The following is a 26,851-nucleotide window of genomic DNA, read 5'->3' on the forward strand; positions in this document are numbered from 1 at the left end:
AACAGTTTTTCTGACACACATACGCTCTTCAGGAAGAAGCTGAGAAAGTGAATGACAGTTTCTCTGTGTCCCAACACTTCTTGGACCAAGTCCAGAAAATGAAGCATTTGGAGATGCGGCTCTGGCATCTCTGTGACGGGCCAGCAGGGCAAGCAGGGAGGAGGCAGGGAGCCCAGGTCAAGGTGAGAGCAGGAACGGGAAGAGTACAAGTCGTCCTGCAGTGTCTGAGTGTTCGTGTCCCCTGCAGGAGCAGAGAGAGCTCTTTGACCAGCCAGTCGGCACTCATAGTGCACTGGGACCAGCCAAGGCACTCAGGTTAGGGTCCCTTGGGCCTGCAAAGACACCCTTGGCCTCTGGGCTCTTACAGTGCAGATAGGAGGATCAGTGTCTGGTGAGGACCAAATGAATAGTACAGATAATTCCTAGGGGAGGCTTGGGGAACCAACACTTCCGGTCCTGGCTGATAATGGTACAGGTGGATAATGTGACCCCTAATCCCTGGTATGGGGTGTGCATGTGGCCATAAGTGGACCCCCCCCCATCTCTGCCATGCCCCCTGGATGAACACTATTGAACTATTTCTCTCATTCTCTCATGTTCTTCATGGTGGTGGTTCATGTAGGTGCCACCTCTCAGCTGACTTGGGAGTTCTCCAGGACAGATGTGAGTCTGAGTCTCTGCCTGGCACCAGAATGGTGCCCGGCACACCCACGGGGGGTGCTCCATTGCTGGGGTTGAGTTTCGCGCTGCAGTAGAGACGCCATGTTTGGGACGGCCCGCAGCAAGCAGGCCTGCAAGGCAGGTGCAGGTGTGATTCTAGTCCAGAGCAGAATTAAAGATGGGGCAAAGTGAGCTCGGGAGCATTGGAAACTCCAATAAGGGTTTATTTTGATCTTCGGCCATGCCCTTGCCATGGGTGTAAAACCCTCCCAGTCTCTGGTGGAAATAGTGTCTCGGAATGAGAGCTCAGGGCTGGGGGCCCTTGGAAATGCAGTCCCACAAAGGAAAGGCCCGGCCTCACGTGAGTGGGTCCCAACCTTGTATCAGGCTAGGCTGGATCATGGTGCAGGAAGAAATAACCCTCAATCTCAGTGGCTTACACACAAAGGTTTATTTCTGGCTCACGCTGCTTATCCACTGAGGGTCGGGTAGGAGTGGGAGGTCCTGCTCACCAGGGTCTCAGGAATCTGGGCTGGCGGGGGCGGGGGGGGGGGCTCCATCTGAGGCGTGCTCGTGCATAGCCAGCTGCACCCAGGCTCTTCAAACTTCTGCCGGGAAGTGATCCTCAACATTTCTCGTATTGCGCCAGCCACGGCTAATTTCCCAGCAGGCAGGGGTCACACGTGGCAAAGGTGTCCAGAGGAGGAGAAACAATATTTGTGAACCCCTAAGATGACAGGCCGGTGGAGAGTGACGGGGGGCAAGAGGGTTTGCTCCTCTCCACTCAGGCCAAGCCAGACACAGACAGAGGCAGGAGCGGTCCTTTGGGGCTGTTGGCCCCCAGAAGTCTTTACCTTCCTGAAACTTCCTCAGCAGACTGTGGAACTCACTTTAGAACCTTCTGCAGCCCCTGATTGTTCTAGCCTCGTCACCGCGGTCAGTAGGAAGACAGCACATCGGGACTGGGGTTTAAAGAAACTTAAGGAACCAAAGGGGTTTTGGGTTGGACTTTCAGGGAACTAAGGAGAAAAAAAGTAAAATGAGGACAGGAATGCTATTTAAAAGAAAACAGAAGCAAAGGTGCCTTTGCCAGGAGTACTGGACAAACAGGGATGGGCTGAAGGGGGGTTCTCTCTGTGGAGCGTAACTTGGGGCGCCATGAGCTGTCGGGGTTCAGGAGCCAGCGGGAGGAAGGGCTCTGTCCTCCCAGCCCTCCACGACAAAAGCAAAGCTTCTGAGCCAGAAACAGGCAACAGCAAGACATTTGCTGAGATGAGCTGGTGGCAGGAGGGCGTGGAAACAGGAAGTTGCCTGCGCGTCTCTGTGGCTGCTTCTGTCAGGCTAGAATAGCCTGGGTTCCATCCCTCCCCCCAGCTATAACACCCTTGTTCATTGGGTCTCGTTACCTGTCACCTCCCTCCCACGTGTCCCCTGAGGTCCCCAAAGTGGGCTGCCTGGCCCTCCCAGTGCTCCCTCAGCTTGCTGTATGTATTCTTTGTACCCCAGCTAGGCTGTGCCCTCGAGATCTGGTACCACCTCAGGAACAAAGGACGTGCTGTGACTCTGATAATGAATGAACGATGGGGTTTGTGAGGGCCCAGCACCCTTTCTCAAGATGTCAATGAGCCAGACAGAGGCTCCTGGGTCTGTCTGTGAGGGGGCTGCAGGATCAATGCTGAGCCCTCCATGGTTGCTCAAGGCCATGCTGGACACTGACAACTCAAGCCCCAGGGACTGGCCCGGACCGGGGGGACTCTAGGCCAGCCCAAGGCTCCCTGATGCCAGAAGCTGAGCTGCAGAACTTCATCCCCTCGTCACCTTGGCTCACCCCATCCCTGGTGGCTACAGTTTCAGCTGGCCCCACACTGCTTACAGCCGCACGTTCTGGGGCCTAATTCATCGGGCCAGGGATACTTTCCCAGAAACATTCAGAATGTTCCCATACCTGTGGAATCTCTGTAGAGTGGGCCATTCCCGAGCACTGGGAAACAGGAGTACCTTGGTCCCACCCTCAGCATACCTTTAGTGCCTCAGTTTACCCCTATGTCAAACTGGGGCTGCATCCGCCCCTTCTTACGTCTCAGAGATTCAGGAAACATTATTATTAAAGGACTGGCTGCTCTCTGGAGGAAAAGGACTCTATTTTCATGATTTTGTTCTCTAGCTCCCCACCCCACCCCCCAACCCGGAACTTTCTGGAATGTGCTCCACAGGCCAAACTAGAGAGGGAAGCCCAGGATCTGGTGGGTGTCGGCCAGTGAATGGTCTCAGGCCTGGGAACATTCAAACACAGAGGACAATGTTGTCTAAGCACTTTCAGCTCAAAGGGATGCACGTTCAAAGCTGCTAGTATTGAGGTGGGGTCCTTGGGCCAGACAGCCCAGGAATGCCCGGCCCCGGCCCTGGGTGGCGGCGTGTGGGGGGGAGGGTGTGCTGCTGGAGGAAGCGACCCTTCAGAAATGAGGGGAGGCCTGTAGAAACGGCCTCCAGATGTGGGCCGCCCTGGGCACCAAGCCCAGCTGCTCGAGCTGCAGCCGAGTGGGCCTGTAGGCGTTGAGGTTGCTGTAGGGAGCCGGCGTGCTGTCGTGGGGCCTCGGGCAGAAGTGGGTCTGTGGGCTCGGGGCCCCCCAGGGGCCGTGGTGGGGCTGAGGCCTGGGGGGCGGAGGTGGGTTTGGAGCCAGGGGACTGCCTGGCCCCGACGACGCCGACAGAGTCCGGTTCTGGGGGTTGCTGCCCGTCGAGGGGCTGCTGAAGGGGTTGGAGGACGTGTGGTCGCTGGCGGAGCAGCTACCGCCACTGAGGCAGCCGGGCGGGGGGCTGTGGCCGGCTCTGGGCTGGAGGGGGGCCGTCAGCCTGGGAGACTTTGGGCCCATCACGGGCTTGGAGGAGGCGTAGAGGTGGCGGAACTCCTCGTCAAACAGCTCCACCGCCGGGCCCGTGAACTTGGAGAGGATGTTCCGGTGGACGTGGCCACAGAGCCAGGTGAAGCTGCAGGGGAAGAGGAGCGTGAGGGGTGGGAGTGGGAAGGTGGGCTGACCGCCGGGCTGTGGGAAGGACCCCATTTCATCCTGGCAGCACCCGTGCAGGGTGGCCGTAGGAGCCCCCTCACCGACGGCAAGACCGAAGCTCAGAAACCAGCAAACGTTTGCAGGTGAACGGTAAAGACACCAGGTTGAATCCCGGTGCTCAGATGCTGGCCATCCCTGCAGAAGCACAAAAGGGCTAACAGCGGAGTCTCAGTGTCCCCAGCTCTGTGCCGATGAGTCGGTCCCCTAGCTGCTGAGGCCACTTGTGAAATGTGGGAACGCCTGCCTCTTCTGAACGAAGAGGCGTCTGGGGAAGGCACCGCAAGAAAGCGGCCGCTCCTTAGAAGGCAGGGGCTGTGTTCTCTTGAAAGCCTTAAGGGTGTGGGCCCCGCTCAAGCACCTGGACCCAAAGGGGTGGGAGGGGAGGGAGGATCACATGCTGTTCAGGAGGTGGGAGGTGGAAGGGAGAACACAAGGCGGGCCCACAAGCACCAGAATGACACAACTTGGGCACGCTTCGCCCGGACCCCCAGGGAGGACACCCTCCAGCAGGGACCGTGGCCCTCCCTCTGTGTACTGGTATTAAATGAAAATAAAATTCTGAAGGCATTTATGGATTACTTTTCACGATCCCGTGATTGAACCAAATTCCTTTTTATCTCTGATGGAAAAGCCCCCACATTATCTCTCCCTGCCCCACATCCACACCCCCTTCTGTGCCTGGTGACAGCACAGAAGACCCACCAGAAGGGTCAGGTTAGAGATTTCTGGGTCCCTAATAATGGGAACCCAGGTGTGGGGAGCAAAGGTGGCAGGATGGTCACAGGGAGACATGGTTGCTGGGGGGGGGGGACAGGATTGACCCCCACCAATGGTCTCAGCCACCCCCCCACCAGCCTAGCCCAGCCTGCAGAGTCCCTTCCCGGTGAGGCAGGGCAGGGCCCAAGCGGGCTGCAGCAATCCTGGGAGGAACAAGGAGGCTTTGTTTAAACCCCGCCTCCCACCGGGGAGGGGCCTCCCACACACCCCAGAGAGGTGAGCAGCTGATGCTGGGCTAGGGCCAGCCAGGTGACAGGGAAGGCGGCAAATATGGGGACAGGGGACCCTTGGCTATGCTAAGAAATCAACCGCCCTGTGTAGTTTGAAATCAGACTAGATTAGGCCAAGCTACTGCATGCTTTACGCAACAAAACACGTGCAAAGGTGCCTTAGCAACTCTTCGGACCCCCACGGCCCCTGCACCCCACACTCAGGTCCCTTGTGGGTCGCTGTAGCCCCTGCGTGCCTGCGCACTGTGCTGGGGTCCCCCTCCCGCACACCCCACATGGCCATTCGTCCTGTGCTCTAGTTTTTACTCTTTTCCTATCACCACCCATGGTAAGAAATACACTTCATTTCTATTGCTTTTTGGCACTTCATACATGGAAATGACTTTCACAATCTTTGGCTCAAGAGCAACTCTCATGACTGGTCTATTCTTGGCCCATTTTAATTTATGTGGCTATTTACTTGGTTATTTTAAATAATGTAATAAGCACCAACGAACCCACCACCTAAAATAAAAAGCTAGCATCTTGGCAACAACCAGCATCTAATCATAAGGGTCCCTCCCAGCAACCCATTTTCCAGGGCCCCCCAAAAGAAGGAATCATCATCCTGAATCCTGTGGCATAGCTCCTATACTTTCTTTTCTCTATTACAAAAAACAAAAAAAGTTTTATGTGTTCTGGAAAGAAAATGTCTTAGTTGTTTTTAAAGTATATGTAATATTTGGGGATTTTTTTCACTTAATATTATATTGCTAAGATTTAGCCATGTTATCTGTTTCAGTACTCCATTCATTTTTGATTGCTGTATAATATTCCACTAGTGGCTAGATGATGGTTTATTTCTCCATTCTCCCACTGACAGGCATTTGGATTGCTTCTGCTATATTTCTGTTGTGACCGGTGCTCTAATGAACATTCTTACATATGTCTTTTACTGTACCATGGGCTCATTCTCTTGGAAACATACCTAGGAGGAATTGCTGGATTATAAACCAGGTGAATAGTCAGCTTTAGGAGAAAACTCCTAACTCTGTTGAAAGTCACTGTCTAGATTTACAGTCCCATCAGCAATGTAGAAAAGATCCTGTACATCCAGCATTTGGTATTGTCGGTCTTATCTTTTTTGCTTGTTGAAAAGGAATAAAATGGCAACTCATTCTAGCCTTGATTTGCACTTTCCTGGTCACTGATGATGCGGAACACCTCATCATGTTTTCACACATGTTTGCTCCTGGCCGAAACGCCCGCTCATGCCTCTTGCCCACTTTTCCTTGCCCTGCTCTGCTCTTGTGATTCCTAGGAGTTCTTTGTGGTTCTCGACACAAATCTTCTCAGGGCATCGTGAAAACCTGCTCTCACTTTGTAATCTGACTTTTCACTTTCCTCCAGATATCTTTCAATGAACCAAAGTTCTTGATTGTAATATAGTCCGATTTAGCAATCTTTTATAGGCAAGGCTCTTTTGTGTTCTGCTTAACACAAAAGAGGGGTGTCTGTATTAAAATACTTAATCTTTGGGGGCACCTGGGTGGCTCAGTTGGGTAAGCGTCTGACTTCAGCTCAAGTCATAATCTCGCAGTTCGTGGGGATGAGCCCTGCATTGGGCTCTGTGCTGACAGCTCAGAGCCTGGAGCCTGCTTCAGATTCTGTCTCCCTCTCTCTAACCCTCCCCCGCTTGTGCTTTGTCTCTCTCTCTCTCTTCATGCTTTGTCTCTCTCTGTCTCAAAAATGAGTAAACATTAAAACTTTTTTTAAATAAAATTAAAAAAAAAAGACACGTAATCCTTATCCTAAGGGCTAAATGATATTCACGTATTCTTTTCTACTAAGAGTTTTAAAGTTTGTTTTTGACATTTAAGGCCTTTTAATCTATTGGAGGGTGATTTTTTTTTTTTTTTGTATATGTGTTTGGTATATATACTTTCTGTATGGAGATTTTTTTTCCTTTCCCCATGCCCTGACATGCCCCATCATGTGCAGGTCTCTCTCTGGGCTTTCTGCTCTGTTCCACTTGTCAGTCTGCTCCTCCAGAGTCACATCGTCTTCATCACTCGAGCTCCATGACAAGTGTTGATCTCTGGCAGGGCAAGTCCTCCCTGCCTCTCCTTCAGACTTATCTCAGCTAATCTTGGAGAAATACATTTTACGTCATGACCTACTCACGCATACAAACACATACATGCCCCTGCAACAGTTTCCAGAACATCCCTTACCTTGGTCTGCTCTCATTATGTTTATTCTATCCTATTTCACTATTAAGAAAATTTCCAGGCATCCTCCACTAAACTGACTTCCTATCCTGCTAATGGATTGATGATGCACACAGTTTGAAAAACTTTGTTCCTCTAGCTACACTGGATGACCAGGACCTAATGTGGACATTCATTCGTTCATTCGTTCAACAGATATTTATGGTCATATATGAAACTCAGGCACCTGATTAACTGTACTTCACACCAGGAATGCGATTGAGAAGAAAACAGACCCAATCCAGGTTCTGACATCATGTTTCCATCTTGGCTAAACAAGCCCACAGAGAAGCTCTCTAGGGGATGATCTGGAAGCTATAAGATAAAGAATTAGCAGGATAAAGACAGCAGGAATGACCTCTCCAGCAGAGTAAATAATCAGCAAGTGCAAAGGCCCTGAGGTGTGAAAGAGCATGAAAGACCTGGAGGAAAACAGTGTGGCCACAGCACAGTGGAGGGGAAGGAAAATCCTGCTGAGACAGAGGCCATGGTAAGAATGAATTTTTTTTTTTTTTTCATTTCTAGGAGCAGTGACAAGTCTGGAAGGATTTTCAGGATGCAAGTGATTTGATCTGGTTTGAATTTATTTTTTTTTTTCAACGTTTTTTTTTTTTTGTTTGTTTGTTTTTTTTTTATTTTGGGACAGAGAGAGACAGAGCATGAACGGGGGAGGGGCAGAGAGAGAGGGAGACACAGAATCGGAAACAGGCTCCAGGCTCCGAGCCATCAGCCCAGAGCCTGACGCGGGGCTTGAACTCACGGACCGCGAGATCGTGACCTGGCTGAAGTCGGACGCTTAACCGACTGCGCCACCCAGGCGCCCCGATCTGGTTTGAATTTAAAAATCTTTCTGTTCCTGGTGAAGAAAGTCCAGAGGTGGAAGGGCGGCTCGGGGCAGGAATGGAATCAGGGCCAGTTAGGTTCTCATGCTGTGCCCACCAAGGCCCCACCCCTGGACCTGCCATTAGGAAGTGGGAGCTTCCTCCTGGTTGACCCCCCGAGCACCTTCTTAGCTCATGCTGATCTTACAGCACATATCACACCGCTCTACAGCCATTTATCCATATTTTTTGATGACAGAGAAGAGCTCTGTGTCCCCAGACCTGGCACAGTGCCTGTGCTGGGGTAAGACTTTCTACAAGAGCTTAAATGTTGAAATACATACGAGCCCCCCAACCTCACCCCCACCCCTCGGCTGAAGATGCGGACAGAGCTCTTCAGTTTGAACTGGGTGCAACCAGGGCCAAAATATCTGAAGTCCAGGGATAGCTGGATTGAAAGAATGAAATAGAGACTGCTTTAACTGTGTTTTAACTGGAGACAACTCTGAGAGTCCCAAGGAAAAGGATTTTCGGAAAGCCTGGCAAAGAGGTCCCCCTTGAGAGCTGAGTGCAAAACAAGTGATAGTTGCCGCCCTGCACTCTCCCCAGATTCTTCAGTTCTCAGGAACGGCCTTGCATGTCTTCAAGCCCACTGCCACCCTCCTCCTGACACCTCCCGTATCCGGAGGACAAGCCCAGTAGCAGAGAGGACAAGCTCTCTCTAGGAGAGCCAGAGATCCTAGCCAAGGAAACTGGTGACCCTGGGCCAATCACCCACCCTCTCTGTGCCTCAGCTCCCCCATCTGTCAACTGGAGGAATAATGCCTCCTTCAAAGGCTTGTCAATCCTTACGAAATGTCTGACCACACCTGGCCAAGGGTCTGGCACAAAGCTCAACAAGGTTGGCTCTGCTTCCTTCTGCCCCTACCAAGGGCAAGGGCCGCCCCTGCGTGCTGAGCCCTGTGAGAGCAAATACAAATGAAAACAGGCTTAACTCTCCCTATTTAGAATAAGAGGAGAGACTTTTCCTCCTCTTCATTTTCTCTTTCAGAATTTCTTTCTCTGTCCCTGAAGTCAGCAGAAGAATCGAATGAAGAGGCCTTTTGCTACATTTCCCCAGTAACTACCTGGAGCTTTATACCCTTTTGTTCTACCACAATTTCCACGACTTTCCAGGACTTTCTACTCTTCATCAAACCTCATATAAAAAATGCTCAGGCTCAACCATGTCTTAGGATCATTTCTTTATGGAGGCTACATATGCCACATAAAACTTATAAACAAGTCCATATGCTTTTCTCTTATTACCTTATCTTGTTTAATTTACAGGCCCCAGGCAAAAAACCTAGAAGGGTAATAGGAAAAAGAAGTTTTTCCTCCCCATATAGTGGGTATGGGTTTTTTCTGGAGGTGATAACAATATTTTGGAACTAGACAATGGTAATGGTTGCACACACAGTGAATGTACTAAATGCCACTGAATTACACATTTAAAGTGGCTAATTTTATGTTATGTGAATTTCCCTGTAAAAAAAAAAAAAAAAAGAGGGAGGGAGGGAGAGAGAGAGAAAACTCCTCAGCTATGGTGGGCCCCTGCTTCCAGGCTTGGCTCCTTGGGTCTGGGGCAGCTGCCCAGATAGAGATCTGACCCTTCCCATCCGGGTGGCAAAACAGGTCTAGTGGCAGCTTGGTCAAGGTCAGAGGCCAAGGTCAGAAGCCTCAAGTCCTGATGTGGGGTGTGAGGCCAAACTGGGTCCCAGCCAGAGCTTTATGCCTTGATGGACAAAAGCTGCGAAGCTGGTTTTGGCCACTTGGGGAGGGTAGCTCAGCCCCACCTCAGCCTCTTAGGGAACAACCGAGTGCCGGATGCAGGGCCCAAGGATCAGAAGCAGGTGGCCTTCCTTTTGCACAATGCGCCGCGGAGAGAAGCTGTGGGTAGAAATGCCCTTGGGGCTCAGTGACCCCCGGACGCTGGAGGTGGTCCCTGAGGACTGCCTCTCGTCAGAGCCCTTCCCGGTATAGAAGCCATGAAACAACCACGTCCCCCTGCAGACGGACCACACTGCATTCAGCTCCGGTGCTGCACGGCTGAGGAAAACAAGACCCAGAAAAGGTGGAGAGAGAGAGGCCCAGAGGAGAGCAAAGGGGAACCTCAGCCCACCCCAGCCACCTCTTCCCAGGCTCCCATCACTCTCTATGTGCTGCTTTTTTTTTTTTTTTTTTAAGTAATTTCTATGCCTAACATGGGGCTTGAACTTACAACCCCAAGATCAAGAGGCACATGCTCTACTGACTGAGCCAGTCTGGTGCCTCTGATCTGGCTGTTGTTTATCTCCTTGGGGTTACTGGGAGCTCCAGAAGGGTACCCCAGCCCGGAGCGTGCCTGGTATGTACCCAGGAGGGCTTTACGTAGCTGTCCGATGAATGAAGGAACAGAGCGGTGTGGTGCCTTGCCCAAGGTCACCCAGCCAGGAAGCTACAAAGCTGGGAATTGAACCTCTGTCGTCTGACTTCCAGTCCGGGCTGCTGCCACTCCCTGTCCCTAGCACCAGCCTTAGATCCCATGGAATTTGGACACACTTCTGAAAATAAACTAGGACACACACACATACACACAGCTCAAAGCAAATTGCATAGTTTTACAATCGTGCCTGAGAGAGCTGAGGAGGCAAAAAGAAAATTCTATGTCCTATGGCAATCCGAAGGGAAACTGGAAGTGCCTCTGGAGCCTGAAGCTCCACCAGGAAGCGTCCAGATTTCCCTCTTCTGCCCAGACTGGTACTGCCTCCCGCCTCATGTATGTGATAAAGTCCCAGTCCTGCCGGGCACAGGACTGGTAGGGGTGTGTGGGCCCGAGTGGCAGGGGCTGCCGTGTATCGCGCTCAGCCTGGGCCTCCTCCAAGCCTTCGATAGGTGAAACCCAGCACGCACCTGTACGATCCAGACAGCACGTATCTCCAGTCCGAGATGATAAACTTCTCCTGGATTTGGCCGGCGAACTTCCGGCCTGATTTGGCACAGTATACCTCTCCTTCCACACTCCGGATGGAAATGTTCTGTCACAAGGAGAATCAAGCTGTCATTCACTATGTATACATACATGTTTCTCTAGGAAAACATCTGGAAGGATGCTCACTAAGACATCAACAGGAGGGGTTATCTTTAATCGGTAGGATCATAGGCCATTTTTATTTTTCCCTTGGCTGAATTTTCTAAATTCTTTTCATTGTCCTGATATTATGTGAGTAATGGGAAAGACAAAAAAAAAAAAAAAAAAAAAGGAAAGGGGAGATGGTAGAATTTAAACAAAGCAGAAAATAGAAGAAAGATGAGGGCCTAATGCCCATACAACCCTTAGTCTAGGCTCCTATGGACTCCAGAGGCCTGGCAAGCCCAGCCTTGCCTTGTAAGTGACATGAGTCCCCGACCCCAAGCTAGTCAGAGGGAAGTGCAGCCAGAAGGGGTGGCTCTGTTTGTCCCTTTCTCCCCCAGGAACACCTGCTCCCCCGGCCATCAGCCAGAACCCTTGGGAGGCTGGAGTAATGAAAAGACGGGCAAATCACAGGGGTCTCCAAGGAAGGTGGGATACTGGTGGGGTCCCATGAATGTCTTTAGTGGCTGTGCGGGCTCTGGGAAGGGGATGCCTAATGCCTCCAACAGTGACTCCCAGCCTCTCCGTAAGCTCTATGACATGTTGACGGGAGGACCACATCCCACTGTCCCTTGGTGGTCAGAGGACTGTTACGTGTAGCTGATGTGGGCCATGGAGGCAAGGCCTGTGCTGACTCTCTAGGCCTGTTTTGATGACCTCATGTCGAGGAGGTGTGATCCAGGTAACGTCAAGCAGACGCAGTAATCAGAGGACCCTGAGGCCTGCTGGTCCAGGAGGTGGCTGAACTCAGCAGCATCCCAGGTAGTGAGGAGGGGAGGTGAGGAGAGCAGGGTCTCTCTCCCGGAGGCTGGCCTTGCCTGAGCTAGAGGAGAGTCGCCAGAGGAACTACCCATGTGCTGCTGTTCAGCTGGGTCTGCTTATAAAAACTGGGTGGTTTTACATTTGACCTTGAATTTACATTTGGCCTTAATATGGGCCGCAATGTCCTTCTCTATGTTTTTTGTGTTTTTTTTCTTCACTTCTCCAACAGATTTATTTTTGAAAGGAATGGATTTTGAGGAGGAAAAACATGGGGTAGAGATATGGAATAGAAAATAAATACAAATGGAAGCTGTTTTGCTAATTGTTTTATAACCACAACAAATTCGTACAGAGAATGCCCTGTACAAAACAACACAATAAAGGTTCAAAGATCGAGGTGTTCCCCTAGGCAAGGCTGAAGATTTCAGTCTCTGGTATTTGGAATTTGGGCTGCAGTCCTTGTTTTTGGATGGATCACTGGGTGTGTGACACAGTCCATGCGATTAACCAGATATGAACAGAAGAATGGCCACTTGGCCCAGGTAGAAGTAGATGAAGCCCTAAATGTGACATGACTAAATGAACTCTCATCTCTGGGTTTCTTTTCTGATTGCCAGAAGAAGGAAGTGGGGAGTTGGGTTCAGTCCAAGAGGATCAGCTTTCTGGTGGGGCTGGGGAGTCCTAGACATGCACCAAGCAGGACTGGATGTTGTCGCCCTGGCCTATGACGTGTGGCCACTGGGTGTCAGCCAAGGGGAGAAAAAGCATCTGCAGAGATTGCTGCCCACGGGATATCCATGGGCTCCTTGCAGTTCCCAGCCCCCGTGTATCTGTGTGAGTTCAAAGGGCTATATGTGGGAGTGATGGAGTCCGTTCGCGGTCAAGTGCTGCGGGGGTCCTCCTGTTCTCTCTCTCCTTGTCGCTGCCATCTTGGAGGCCAGGTATTCCTTATGGCGTAGCTACAAGATGGGGAGGGCGGTCTGTCCTACACTGGACTTTGAGCAAGAAATAAACCTTTATTACGTTAAGCCATTGAGATGGGGGGATCTGTTAGCGTGGCATAAGCTATACTATCCCTTTTTTAAAAAATTTTAATGTTTATTTATATTTGAGGTGGGGGAGGGGCAGAGAGAGAGCCGGAGGCAGAATCCGAAGCCGACTCCAGGCTCTGAGCTGTCAGCACAGAGCCCCTTGCGGTGGTCAAACTCACCAGCTGTGAGATCATGACCTGAGCCAAAGTCAGGCACTTAACCGACCAAGCCACCCAGGCACCCCCAGCTATACTACCCCAATACAAAATACCTTTTGGATTCTCATTGGGAGCCCCTACCTTGAGGTGGCTGTCAGAGATCTGGACTTTGTCACACATCTCTTGGAAGAGCTTTACACCTCCCTGGTCCAGCAGCACACAGACAAACACCCCGCGCTTGTTTGCAGCCTCTAGAATGTCACAGAAGATCTCTACATCCGTGAACACATCCATCAGGATGGCCAAGACCTGGGCCAGGGCGGAAAGGTGGAAACAAAAAGAGTCAGGGGCCCCGTGCTAAATGGTTGCAGCCAAACTTCCTGAATCCCAGTGGGGCTAAGAGAGCCCTTCTCACTTCTGTGGGGCTGCAGGAAAAAGAAACAGGGACGGGGGGGGGGGGGGGATGCTCTGCCAGGGCAGCATTCAAGGGAAAGAGCCGTTGTGGAGGCCTCTGTGCTAATTCCATCTCTCCAGTCCAACCACACACCCTGTGGCCACTTGGTCCACTGTTGGTGCAGCAGGCACAGGAGGAAGGAGAGAAAGGTAGAGACCGAACGCAAGGAGGGGACGAGAAGAACAAGAGGAGGCGGCCAGGCAGGTTTTGGGCAGAGAGATAGATTTAACGACATGGTTGCTCAGTCATGTGGAGCTCGAAGGCGCTCCAAGGCCACTGGCCTTCAAATGGCGGTAAGCCACACAATCCTCGCCTCAAACAAAATCCCCGTGGAGACCCTATTATAGACTAGACTAGGCTGAGCTGCCCCAGTAGGATGAAGAAGGGAGTCCTGCTCAGCCAGCAGTTTACTGCCTCCTCTGTCATAACGGAATCCTGGGGAGGAGGGAGCTCGAGACATCCAGCAAAGCGGGGGACACGAGTGTGTGCCTGCCGGGCCAAGCAACCATTCCTCCTCCAGCCAGCAGGACCGAACCTTCGCTTTAAGGAATCCCCTCTGCTCCACAAGCAATGTGGTTTGGGTGGGGCCATTGCCTTGCGCTGGATTGGGCACAGGGAGGGCACATCACCAAGGCCAGACCAGTGAGAGCACTGCATCCCCTGCTGGCCACAGTGATTGGCCCGGGGCCGCTCACATGATCTAAGTTATTCTAAGAAGAGCCGGTTCAGGACTTCAGGACTTCTGGGGGAAAGGAGGCGTTCTTGCTACTGGGTGGCTCGGCTAACCGATTCTGAGCTAGATTCTGAGCTACTGCTGCTAGCGGCCAGCTCGCCATCACGTGGGAACAGTCTGCCCGAAAATGAAGCCAGTCCTACCCTTCACTTTCCCACCGTAGATGTCAGTACATGTTCCCTTCTTAAACTTGCTTGGGGTTGTTTTCCACAGTAATGTGATTTATAAAAAGAAATGTATGGTCTCTGACCCTGTTTCTGGCACCAGAAACACTTGGAATTTCCTAAGTGGTGAGAGCTGAAGGAGAGAGATCCTTTGTTCTGTTAATGAGGTGGCTTTTGGATGGGAACTGGTTGCCAGGGGAACCAACTCAGTGATTAGAGGGTTGGAGTTTTCTGTCCCTCCCACCACCCTCCCCCCAGGGAAAGAGAGAGGGGCTGGAGGTTGAATCAACCCCCAATGCCGATGATGCAATCAATTATGCCTGTGTAATGAAGCCCACTAAACACCCCAAAAGGACAGGTTTAGAGAGTTTCTGGGTTGGTGATTTGGGCAGAGCAGAGTGCTCAGAGAAGGCATGGAAGTTCTGTGCCCTTCCCCATACCTTGCCCTGTATCTTCCATCTGACTGTACCTGAGTTCTATCCATTATAATAAACTGGTAGTCTAGAAAGTGAAAAGTTTCTTTGTTTTGAGCCACTCTAGCCTGCTGATCAAGTCCAAGGAGGGGGTTGTTGGAGTGTCCAGTCTGAGCTGATTGGTCAGAATGGTCAGAAGCACAGATGACAATCTTGGCTCGGGACTGGTGTGTGCTGGGTTGCAAGACACCCAGCTGGTGTCAGAGAATTGCTGAATGATGGGAGAGTCCCCCACAGTGGGACTGGAGCAGAATCAGATGTCTGTCACCCTATTAAAAGTCTGTCCCAATACCCAAATCATGGCATATTGACAAGTGGGTCATTAGGCAGCCATTAAAAATGATAATTATAATGGTTACACGAAAACTGTAAGACAGGGTGAAATGCGGAGGTAAAACTTGCTGTGTAATCCATGCTCAACACGTGTATTGGCAAATAATTAATTCAGTTAAAAAAGGAAAACAGAGAACAAAATGATAGTATGTCCAGTAGGATTGCCAGTGAGGGACAGTAGTATGTAGACACATCAGCCAGCACAAAGCCAAAACTACCAGTCAAGTTTGGACTGGGCACTAGGGCAGTTTTCAGCATTACCTGTAATAACGTTCCACCATTTTTCTAATAATATATATAGTATATTATTATATATTAATGTATAATAATATGCTATATAGTATATATGCTATATATAGTGTATATATAGTATACTCTAGATATATAGAGAGTATACTCTGTGTCTCTCTATAGTATATATAGAGATATAGAGATTTGTTGGCCATCAACATCTGGGAAGTAGTAAGGACAAGAAGAAGGTCACTGAAACAGGTGAAGGAGATGTCTGGTACCACTTGGAGCTGACTTCCTGCTCAGATGATGTGGGTCTCTGGACAGGGGAAGGAACTGCCCAGGTTAGAAATCAGAAAAGATGCTCTAATAGGGAGGCCACACTCCTTTAGAGCCATGGATGGCCCCGTTATCATAGGATTGTCTGTACATATTTAAACTTATGGTACCAAGGACAACTGAGACCCTCTCTGCCAAAAGATAAATGCCTCCTCCTTGAGGGACGTATTGACAAAAGGGACAGTTCTCTCTCCCCAGGAGATCAGTAAATCCTCCCATTGTGTTCCAGTGAGCCCTTGTTTCCCAGAGATGAGGTTGGTGACAGATTGAATAGAGAAGGGAGCAGCTTTGCAAATAACCCCACGTAGTGATTTAAGGGATGCTTGGAAATACAGGCTCACAACATCTAGGTTTATCCTGTTTGCCTCCTGTTGGGATTGTTTCCCAGCTGGATTGATTCAAGGCCAATACCCTCTTCAGTCCCCTGCGTGGATGTGCTACCTTACATGGCATAGCAGGATGAATGAGGAACTCCAGAAAGATATGTCCACATCCTAACCACCAGAACCTATGGACGTGACCTCACTTGGAAGAAGTCTTCGCGGGTGCAATTAAGACTCTCAAGATTAGATCATCCAGGATATCTAGTAGGTCCTAAATCCAGTGGCACATGTCCTTATAAAAGACACCCAGGAGAGAGACAGAGAGAAGAGGAGGAGTCCAGGTGAAAATGGAGGCGGACGCTGGAGTGAAGTGGCCACAAGCTGAGGAATGCCTGCAGCCACCAGAAGCTGGGAGAGGAAGGCAGGACCCTCCCTTAGAGACTTCAGAGGAAGTAGGGCCCAAGTGACAGCTTCATTTATGTATGTATGTATGTATGTATGTATGTTTATTTATTTTGAGAGAGAGAGAGAGTTGGGAGAGGGGCAGAGAGAGAAGAGAGAGAATCCGAAGCAGGCTCTGTGCTGCCCTACCTCATGACCTTGAGATCATAACCTGAGCCAAAATCGAAGAGTCAGATGCTTAACGGACTGAACCAGCCAGACGCCCCTGACAGCTCCCGTCCTACTGGAGATGAGGTGACTGCTTTGGACAAGCCACATACCCTCTCTGGGCCTCAGTTTCTTTACTGATAAAACGCTGCTCAAAAATAGAGCATCAGCTATCATTCAAGGTGCATCCAACCCTAAGCCCAGATAATAGAAATGAAACCATGTGCAAAAAGCATAGGTTTTTATTCTAGCTTATAGTTTAAATATGACTATGATTTTTATATGCATTCTGAGCAAGTATGAATACTGTTAGAATAACATGCAAAAACGTTTTAGTCCAGATTATGGGAGAGGATTAAAATTAGTGCCTACACCTCTACGGACATAAAAAAGAAATAAAGTAGGCCAATCAGCTGGACCAGCACATCGGGGTGTGGTTGGCTGAGAAGAAGGAAGCACTTTGATGACATCTTGTAAGGGAGGAAGTGCCGTGTGGCAGGCCAGCTCTGGGTATCTGAGCCGCAGTGAGACCAAGGAACCCCACCAGGGGGCTGCTGGGCTGCTGGGGCAATACCCACACGCAAGGGTCATCCTGCGGGGACCTCAAATCCTGGCTGAGAATCTCTCACAACCTGCCAGACAGATGTGAGCTCCTCCTGGGCTGAAAATCCTGATGCTTCGGGAAGGGCAGGGTGTAGACCGGGAAATGGGATTTGGGTCCTGGCGGCGCCCAGGCATGTTGGGGACAGTTGTTGGGAACACTTACCCCCCCCCCCCCCCCACTCAATGCTTCTGTTTCTATTCTTTCCTCTTTCTCTTCTATCTGCTGATGCTCCTTTGTTTTCCAAAAACAACAACAGCCACACGCAGCGAGCGGAGTGGCATTCCTTTACAGTTTTGCAAGTCTCTGTGGTATCTGACTTAATGGAAGACAGCTGGCTTCTCGTATCTGCTTCTGCAGCAATCTGTTGTGCTGTGTTGTGTGGGTGGAAGCATATGAAGATAATCTGGCCTCACACGGATAAGTGATTAGAGAGGGCATGGCCTCCCAGGCCCACTGACAGGATCTTGGAACCCTCAGGGATCCTGACCACACTTGGAGGATGTATTATTAATCACGGTTTTTCCAGGGCGCCTGGGTGGCTCAGTTGGTTAAGTGTCCGACCTTGGCTTAGGTCATGATCTCAAGGGTGGCTCAGTCTGTTAAGTGTCTGACTTCAGCTCTTGCAATCTCATGGGTGGCTCAGCCGGTTAACTGTCCAACTTTGGCTAAGGTCTTGATGTCAGGGTTCATGAGTTCAAGCCCCACGTAGGGCTCTCTGCTGTCAGCCCAGAGCTTGCATCAGATCCTCTGTCCTCCTCTCTCTCTGCCCTTTCCCTGTTCGTGTTCTCTCTCTCTCTCAAAAATAAATAAACATTTTTTTTAAAATCATGCTTTTTCCATATTTTATGATGCTTTGCCATCCAGGGTTAATTGATTCCTGAAGACTAGCAAAAACACCTTGCCTAGGAGCCTTTGAAACCCACACCAAGCAACCCCAACCCCCTCCTTTACCTAACACACACCAAGCCAACAGTCCCCCTGCCTTACGTGACCCCAGGGCTGGGTCCCGGACAGCGAGGGACCACCTGCAGCCCAGAGCCCACTGAGATGGCCCCAGCTACACTGCCTGCCCACCCCTTTCTTGCAGAAGCACAGTAAGGGCCTGTGCCCATGCATTCCCCTGGCTCTGTCTGCCTCCCGACGGACCCGGGTGCTTCCTGTGGGGTCCTGCGTGGCGTCCTGCTCCTAGGGAACTGTGAGTAAAAACTTCTTGATTCGTGCCGGTCATTTCTGTGCCTGCGTGCCTTCCCACCCCTGGGACACCCAACCCCTCCCCACTCCCGACCTTTGCCCGGAATCCTTTCCCCTTCCCTCTCTGCCTGACGACTCCTTACTCAGCCTCTGAGACTCAACTCAGAGGTCACCTCTTCCGTGAAGCTTGCCTTAGTCACCCTCCCAGCCCCTCCCGGGCACAGAGGGCTGCTCACACCAATGTCTTCTCCTCTAGCGGGCAGGCAGAGGCAGGAAGGCCTCTTGTTCTGCTCTGCCAACTGGTTGCAGGGCCTGGCCGTGAATTAGGCTTCATGGGATAAAGGAGTGTGAGCATGGAGGGAAAGGGGGATGGTTCCCTCTAGTTGGTGCAAACTGGTCTGGAAAACACAGAGCGGGCTCTGTCTGTTCTTTCAGAAGGCTGAAACCACAGGAGGAGAATGCAAACCCGACCACCTCCAGTTCTGAGCGGCGAGGCAGGGGGCACAGCCTGTGACTGGGTTCCAGGCCCCCTGGGCTCTCTGTGGGCCCAGGACAGCCCCGAGCCTGTGTGTGTGTGTGTGTGTGTGTGTGTGTGTGTTGATGGGCAACAAAATGGGTGAAGCTCATGAAGGCCATGAGCGTAGCCTGGGACAAGAGGGTGTGGTGGGGACTGTGGCAAAGGGAACTCACCCAAAGAGGTGGCTGCCACTTAGCACCACAGAGCCAGCCCTTCCCACGAGCTAAGTGGAGGTGGAAAGTCTTACTTTCAGGTGACATCTTCAGATTGTTAAGTGTTGTCTTAAATGCATAACATGCTATATTGGTGAAACAAAGGACATCAGGAGCCTCAGGGCCACAGGGGAGGGAAGCCTTGCTGGGTGGGGAGGAGGGGGAAGAAGAGGGACTCAGCCAGGGGATTGCTTCACAAGCCCTAACCTGGCTTCTTTCCAGGGAGCCTCACTCCCTAGAGCTGTGGTTGACAATCTCCCTAATACCACTGGTCCCCATGCACCAGGAGGGCACTGAACTTCACACGCAGAGAGACCAGAGCTAGCGCACTTAGGAACAGGCCCTGGGAGCTAGAAGAGACCTTAGTCCAGCCTGGAATCTGAAGCCTGGGGAGGTCAAGGGACTTGCCCTAGGTCACACAGCCAGCCCCAGGCCGTGTCAGACCTCCTGGCTGCCTGCCTGGGCCCATCTGTCAATTTCTAATGCTGACATGTCACTGAAACATGAAATACTGCTCTGAAGCAGCATTGCGACTTGAAAAGCCGATGCTCCACCCACTGTAACCTTACTTAACTTTTCAGAACTCCACTCCCTCCCTCCCCCATCCACCCACAGCCTCTCCACGTTATGTGGGCTTTTTCCCAACCCCCCCCCCCCCCGGAGCCTTCAGATCTCACACAGTACTGAACTTCAGAGGGGATTCAGTCATGAGACTGGGGATCCTAGCAGAAAATGAGCTTAAATATCAGCTTGTTCTTTTTTGAGCCTATTCTTGCCCCTCTGCAGCTTCAGGAGGGAGGGGTGGGCATCTGAAGCTCTATTCAGAATGGTTATTTTACACACCGTAGAATGAGTTACTGTCCATTCCCCAGCTGCAGCAGATAGCCAGTGTGGCCTGTGATTCTGGGGCATAGGGAGAACTGACCACATGCCAGTCACCGTGCCTGAAATTCTATCAGCCAACCTCTGGTCTTGAAATATTTTTTCTTCTTCTAAAGTCACGCATTAAAATGTAAATACCCTGGGGAGAGAGAAGCCTTCTCTCTGCCTATTCGGTCCCCTATCTGACCACCAGCTGGATTCAGGTGCTGCACAGTCCTTTGTGGGCAGGCAGGTCTAATAGGGGACAGGGGACAAGTGTATGCTGCAGTGGACGGGCCCCTTCATTCGGAAGCACAGAGGGGAGGCACCTGGCCCAGCCGGGGGAGTTCAGGAGAGCCTTCCTGAGAAAAGGACTTGGGTGCTGAGTCCTGAGGAAGGAGTAGGCATCAGCTGGGTGACAAGCAGGGAAGGTGAGAGGGTCCCAGGCAGAGGGAACAGCACATGCAACGCCCTGGAGACAGAGCACCTTGGGCTGGAGAATCTGCGTGTCCCTCAGTTTTGAGCGGCAAGAGCTGGGAGAGGAGCTGGAGAGGGTTGTGAGCTATAAGGAGCTTGCTCTTCTCACTCTGGGCAACTGGGAGCCATGGAGGGCTCTAAGCAGGGAAGGGACCAAGTTAGACTTGAAGTATAGAAAAAGTGCTCTACTGCCACATGGCGACTGGGTGGGTGGTTGGGGGGAGTCAAGATGGAAGAGGAGGGGCAGGCGGGAATCTATCACAGGAGTTCCAGTGATGGGTGGTGGTGGCCTGGACCCAGACTGTGACAGGTGGGATCAGAAAGTCAGTGATCCGGGGTGAGACAGAGAACAACATCCCTGACTCCATCCTAAACCCCAGTCTTCTGAACTCCATCCCTTAAAGCAGGAGGCACCCCTCTTCCCTTCTTCCAGAACCCACCCCATGGCCACGGAGACTCAGGCCCCACCACCGATACCTGGCTGGTCCGGGTGATGCAGCGGCGAATGAGGTCTCTGATGTTGTTGTGCTTGTCCGTCTGGAAATACACGGTGGCGCTGGACTTTTCCTTCAGGTAGGGCTTCTGGGCTGAGGTCCAGCTGTGCAACAGGGTCGGCTCGCTGCCCTCGGAGGCCACGGGGAAGTAGGTACCGGACTGCAGGGAGCAGGAGTCGAGTCCCTTGGGACCCGCCTCTGCCCCTCCTGGGGGCTCCGGGGCACAAGGAGGCTGCTTGGCCTGGGCCTGAATGTACTGGGCCTCCACCGAGGACAAGAAGTCTACCTCACCTTCCCGGCCCAGTGCCTGCCAGTAGGCCTCGGGACCCCCATCCAGGAGGGCGTCTGTGGCCAGCCGGGCACTCTCATTGTCGCTGAAGTCAGCCCTGGCCGGCCGGACCCACTGGCTCTTGACATCTTCCAGGCGTTTCCGGATCTTGCCCACATGCCTTGACCGGCTCATGCTGCCCTGTCCCTGGGCCGTGGTGGGGAGGCCGGCGCCTGAGCTCCTCCTGATGGCAGGGCTCGTGAGCCACGGAGCGGGGTTGGGGAGCCCTCAGCACTCCTGGGAAGCACCTAGCATCCACCTGCCACCCCTCACACCCGCTCCGAGGAAGTGATTTAACGTTGTCCTGAGTAACACTTCACAGCCAGGCCTTGGCTTATCTCTGGGCGACTCCGCCCTGCCCGCGGGCTGCAGGGCCGGCTCAGTCACGCCCTGGCACACTCAGCCCTGGGAGCCGGCCTCTCCTTCCAGCAGCCTGCCTCCGCTCATTGCACAACGCTCCAGATCCCCCGGCCGGCCGCTGGTGCAGAGCGGGGAGGCTCTCCCTGCACCCCTGGGCCTCGGCTCCTCCCGTGCTCTCGGTTCAAATGCCATTGGTTCAAGACGAGAACTCCCCTGTGCGGCAAGATGCTGCCCCTGAGATTGCGCCAGCGTGGGGAGGGAGGCTGGACGCGGGCCACCAGAACTGTCCCCCAGGCACTTCTCTCTCCCAGTGACACCCGAGTCCCCAGCCTCCGGTCCTCTGAAAAAAAGCTTTTCTCTGCTTCCTCCCTCCCCTATTGTCTGTCAAAGTCATGTTTGAACAGATCGCCCAGAGAAGCTCCAGTCTGGGGGCCAGCACTGACCTGCTGCACGACCCGCTTGGAGTACCGCCTGGAGAGGAGGCTGCGGCTGAGTCTGGGCCGATGGGACTGGCCGTCTGTGAGCTGGAGCGGCAGGTGCGGCAGGTGCAGCAGGTGTGTTTGAAGTGTAGGAACAGCTAAGGGAGAAGCCACATTTTCTTTCCAGGTCAGGTCACGGTCAAGTCCATGTCGATGGCATGCAACGTACGTCTTTGGGTTCTGCCAGAAACAGACTGAGACAGGATTGGAGTACAAGTACGAGGGGGCCGCCACGGGCACGTTAACGAGGGACATCTGGGGTCAGTCCTGCCGGGCCCCCTGGGAGATGGTATCCAATACATCTTGGAGGTTTCCTACGCAAAGGGTGAGAATTTATCTACCAACCTCCATTTGTCACTGGCGGAGGGCTGCTCCTGGGCCCACATTAAGCCCCCTGTGGCCGGCCTGCCCTGTGCGCTCACCAGGCACAGCCCTGAAGTCAGAGGAGGCACGTGGTCAGACTCTCAGGTGCACGGTCAGAGATTCACGGGAGTGGTGAGTGCTGACGGTCGGGAGTAGGACCCTGACAATGTCTGCTCAGGGAACTAAAAAACTGGGACTGTGTGGTCTCACAGCTGGCAGATAGGGAGAGCCAGAAGCCTGTGGCATATCTATTCTTTGGAGGAGAATTGCTGTTACATCTGTAACCCACCAAAGCTGTGGCCCAAGTGGCTCAGTCCAGTAGGAGAATAGTATTTTTTTTTTAATGTTTATTTATTTTTCAGAGAGACAGAGACAGAGCATGAGCGGGGGAGGGGCAGAGAGAGAGAGAGAGAGGGAGGGAAACACAGAATCTGAAGCTCCAGGCTCCAGCTGTCAGCACAGAGCCTGATGTGGGGCTTGAACCCACAACCTGAGAGATCATGACCTGAGCCGAAGTCGGACACTTAACCAACTGAGCCACCCGGGTGCCCCAGGAGAATAGTATTTTTGAAAGCACAGTCCAGGGGGACCTGGGTGGCTCAGTCGGTTAAGTGTCCGACTTCGGCTCAGGTCATGATCTCGCGGTTTGTGAGTTTGAACCCCACATCAGGCTCGCTGCTGTCAGCACAGAGCCTGCTTCGGATCCTCTGCCCCTTCTCTTTCTGCCCCTCCCCCACTTGCACTCTCTCAAAAATAAAACATTTAAAAAATAATAATAAAAGCATAGTCCAAAGAAGACAAAAAGAAATTTCCTCTCTACTTTTGAAGGTTGTTGAAAAAAATCCAATTCATGCCCTCAGGCAGCCCTCCCTTTATTAGACTTTATCTCTCCCCCCTCAATCCCTGGAACGTTGAGGACAAAAAAACCCAACAAACTCTCCCCCTATTGCCTTTGTGCCTCCGTGCCCTTCTTCCTCTCTGTTTGGCCAACTCTTGCTTGTGCACATTGACTTAACCTCTTTCCCACATTCTCCTCTGAGCTTGTCTCCTCTCTGGCCCTCCTCAGTGCCTTCTCTCATTGCCTAAGTCCAGTGACCAGTCTGGCTAGACCAACCTGGGGAGGGAAGTACTAATCCCTGGGATTTGTTCTGGTTCACGCCAGGGCTCAATAGTTGTCTGCAACTCTCCATTGTCCGCCATGTTGAGTACCCATTCCTGAGTCTCGAGTTTGAGGTCCTGCATGTTTGGGACCTGTGTGAACATTCCATTCCTCTCCTATACTTGGCCATAATTGAGTGCTCACTGCATGCTGGCCATCTGTGCTGAGGGAGACACAGATTAGTGGACTTCATTACACAGATGAGGAAACTAAGGCTCAGAGAGGTTGAGTGACTTGTCCAAGGTCACACAGCGAGTGAGTGGCATAGCCTGGGCACTGTTGCCCTAAAGCCCATGTGTTTTCCACTCTGCCAAGTGTCACCCTTTCCCTTCCCCTCCCCTTTCCCCTCTATCCTCAGAGCAATCCCCATCATCTTATGAGTTCCAGAATGTATACAGGAGAGAATGGAAGAAGTGGGTGGACATGATGGGGTTCTCTTCTCACCCAGGCCCAATTCTCTTTGTTAGATTAGTCAATGACTGAGGGACGCCTGAAGCAGTGGTAGGTCTCCAGGGCCGGTAAGGACTATTTTTTTTTTTAATGTTTTTTTTTTTTTTTTTTTTTTTTTTGGGGGGGCGGGGGGGGGGGGCGGGGGGTGGATGGCATAGAGAGAGAGAGGGAATCCAAAGCCCAATGTGGGGCTCGAACTCATGAACCATGAGATCATGACCTGAGCTAAAATGGGATGCCTAATTGACAGCTTGGAGCCTGGAGCCTGCCTCGGATTCTGTGTCTCCCTCTCTCTTTGCCCCTTCCTTGCTCTCTCTCTCTCAAAAATAAATAAATGTTAAAAAAAAATGAAAGAATAACACAGACATGTCAAAAATATGAAGAAACCAGCTTGGAGTTCCCACTGGCTAAACTTGGCACAATTTGAGTATCAAAATAATGGTAAAAAAGGATTGTCATACATGAAATAAAGTAGAAAACCATGAGTCCATACGAACAAAAATATACATACTGAAGTTTGAGCAAGAACAAATGTTTGTTTTTTCTTAAGATTTTATTTTTCTAAAGTAATCTCTACACTCAACGTGGGGCTCAAACTCACAACCCTGAGATCAAGAGTCACATGCTCCACCAACGAAGTCAGCCAGGTGCCCCAAGAACAGGTATTTAAACAGTTTCAAATAAATTCTCCATGAAATACTTAGTAAGTACAAAGAGGGAATAAGAAACTTTGTGGCAACAGACCCCATCAGCCACACCCTAACCACGTGATCAAAGTGACTCTCATCAATAATGGGACAAATCAAAACCTGGAACCAGTTGATAGGATGCAGTGAGAAAAACCCAGCATCGCTCTCATGATATTCTTGCCAAAAATACATCACCTGAATTTTGGCTGGGTTTTTAAAAATGTGTTTATGTGAGGGGCACCTGGGTGGCTCAGTCAGTTAACCTTCCGACTCAATGTCGGCTCAGGTCATGATCTCGCTGTTTATGAGATCGAGCCCTATGTCAGGCTCTGTGTGGAGCCTGCTTGGGATTCTCTCTTTCTCTCTCTCTCTGCCCCTCCCCTGCTTGTGCTCTCTCTCTCAAAATAAATAAACATTAAAAAAATGTGTTTAGGTGATCCCGCAAGGAGGAAACAATCAGATAAATCCAGACCATGAAGCATTCTAGGAGACCAGCAGGTGGGAGAATGGGGGAGAGGACTGGGACCTGGGGAAGGGGGTGTGGAGAGTCCTGTCACATACATAGTAAATTGCCCAATGGCCCAACAGCAGAGCCTCCAAAGCCCTTGCTCCAATCTGCAGCCGGATTCTGTAATTACTGGTTTAGGTGAGGCTCTCCTCCTTTAGGCTGTGAGCAATTGTGGGTGGGGGACGGGGGTCTAGCAAGGCCTGACTTAGCTTCTTGGCACCCCCGGTGCCTATGCCCCTTGGGGGCTGGCACATAGTAGGCATTTAATAAATGCCTATTAGGCAAATGAGTGGCTCAGTGCTCCTGGGACAGAGGCCGGTCACTCAGGATGTCACAAAGAGGATTCCAGAACTTGTCTCGGAGAGGCCCGGGGCTGAGAGCCTGGGCCTTGGGCCCAGGACCCGGGAGGAACAGGATGCCTGTTTGACCTTAAGGAGCAGCTGCCGCCTTCTCTCCAACACCTCTCCATCAAGGCCTGCAGCAGCATGAAAACTGTACGGTCTCATTACCCAGTGACCCAAGAAGTGCAATTAAGTTGAAAAGTAGTTGGCATAATTAATTAGACGGGTAAATAGCTCCCTGTCAACACCAATCAATCCATTCTGCATCTAATCAGCCCCGAGAAGGCAGGCTGGGAGCCCTGGCAGCTGTGCCTTCCGCTGGCAGGCAAGGGCCTGGGGCAGGAGCAGAAACGGGCAGAGTATCCAGCCGGGCACCCCAAACCCCACGCACATGCCCTTCTACATTCACTTTTCGTGGGAGCGGCCTCTCCGGGGCTGTCTTCAGGGATTCCATCCTGGGCACCCAGCAAAAGCACAGCTTAACTCCCAGGGACCCTCAGCTGCACAGTCCCTTCGCCTCCTTCAGGGTCCTATTGGAGTTTGAGTTCTCAGTTTGGGGCTCGAGATTTCCGATGTGCATTAAAACCATTACAAACGTGCATAAAAACTGTGGGAGCTCCCAGTTTTGGAGCTAGTAAATTTGCAGATGCTTTTGTTTTTAAATTAAGGTATAACTGAGAGGCAGTAAAATTTGCCCTTGTTAGTGTTCGCCTCTATGAATTTTGAGAAATGCACACAATCATATAACCACACCACAGCCAAGATCTAGAACATTTCTATCACCCACACTCTCCTGTAGTCAACTGCTCCCCACACCCAACCCCTGGCAACCACTGATCAATGATCTCTCCCAAAAGCTTTGCCTATTCCAGAATTTCCTATGAATGGAATCATACAGGGTGAGCCTTTTGGGTGTGGCTTGTTTTCACTTAGCATAATGCATTTGGGATTGATCCATATTGGGCATGTGTCTCAGTGGTTAGCTACTTTTTAAAAAAAATTTTTTTTAACGTTTATTATTGAGAGACAGCATGAGCAGGGGAGGGGTAGAGAGAGGCGGAAACACAGAATCCGGAAGTAGGCTCCAGGCTCTGAGCTGTCAGCACAGAGCCCAACACAGGGCTCGAACTCACAAACTGTGAGATCATGACCCAAGTCGAAGTCGGTTGCTCAACCAACTGAGCCACCCAGGCGCCCCAGTGGTTAGCTACTTTTTATTGCTGAGTAGTGTCTTATAATACAGATGTACCAG

The 26,851-nt window shown here is 51.5% G+C and overlaps 1 protein-coding gene across 1 annotated transcript; it reads right to left on the reverse strand.

Moving 5' to 3' along the window:
* Positions 1-2,861: 2,861 nt before the first annotated feature.
* FAM83A (family with sequence similarity 83 member A) lies at positions 2,862-21,385 on the reverse strand. The gene is made up of 4 exons (XM_030304120.1): positions 20,906-21,385; positions 13,049-13,216; positions 10,737-10,861; positions 2,862-3,648 (listed from the first exon to the last, which is right to left on the reverse strand). Exons 1-4 carry the CDS (start codon positions 21,383-21,385, stop codon positions 3,114-3,116), a joined length of 1,308 nt encoding a protein of 435 aa, XP_030159980.1. The 3' UTR covers positions 2,862-3,113.
* Between the last annotated feature and the right edge of the window lie 5,466 nt (positions 21,386-26,851).

Source organism: Lynx canadensis, chromosome F2 (assembly GCF_007474595.2).
Source record: "Lynx canadensis isolate LIC74 chromosome F2, mLynCan4.pri.v2, whole genome shotgun sequence".
NCBI classification, from domain to species: Eukaryota; Metazoa; Chordata; class Mammalia; order Carnivora; family Felidae; genus Lynx; species Lynx canadensis.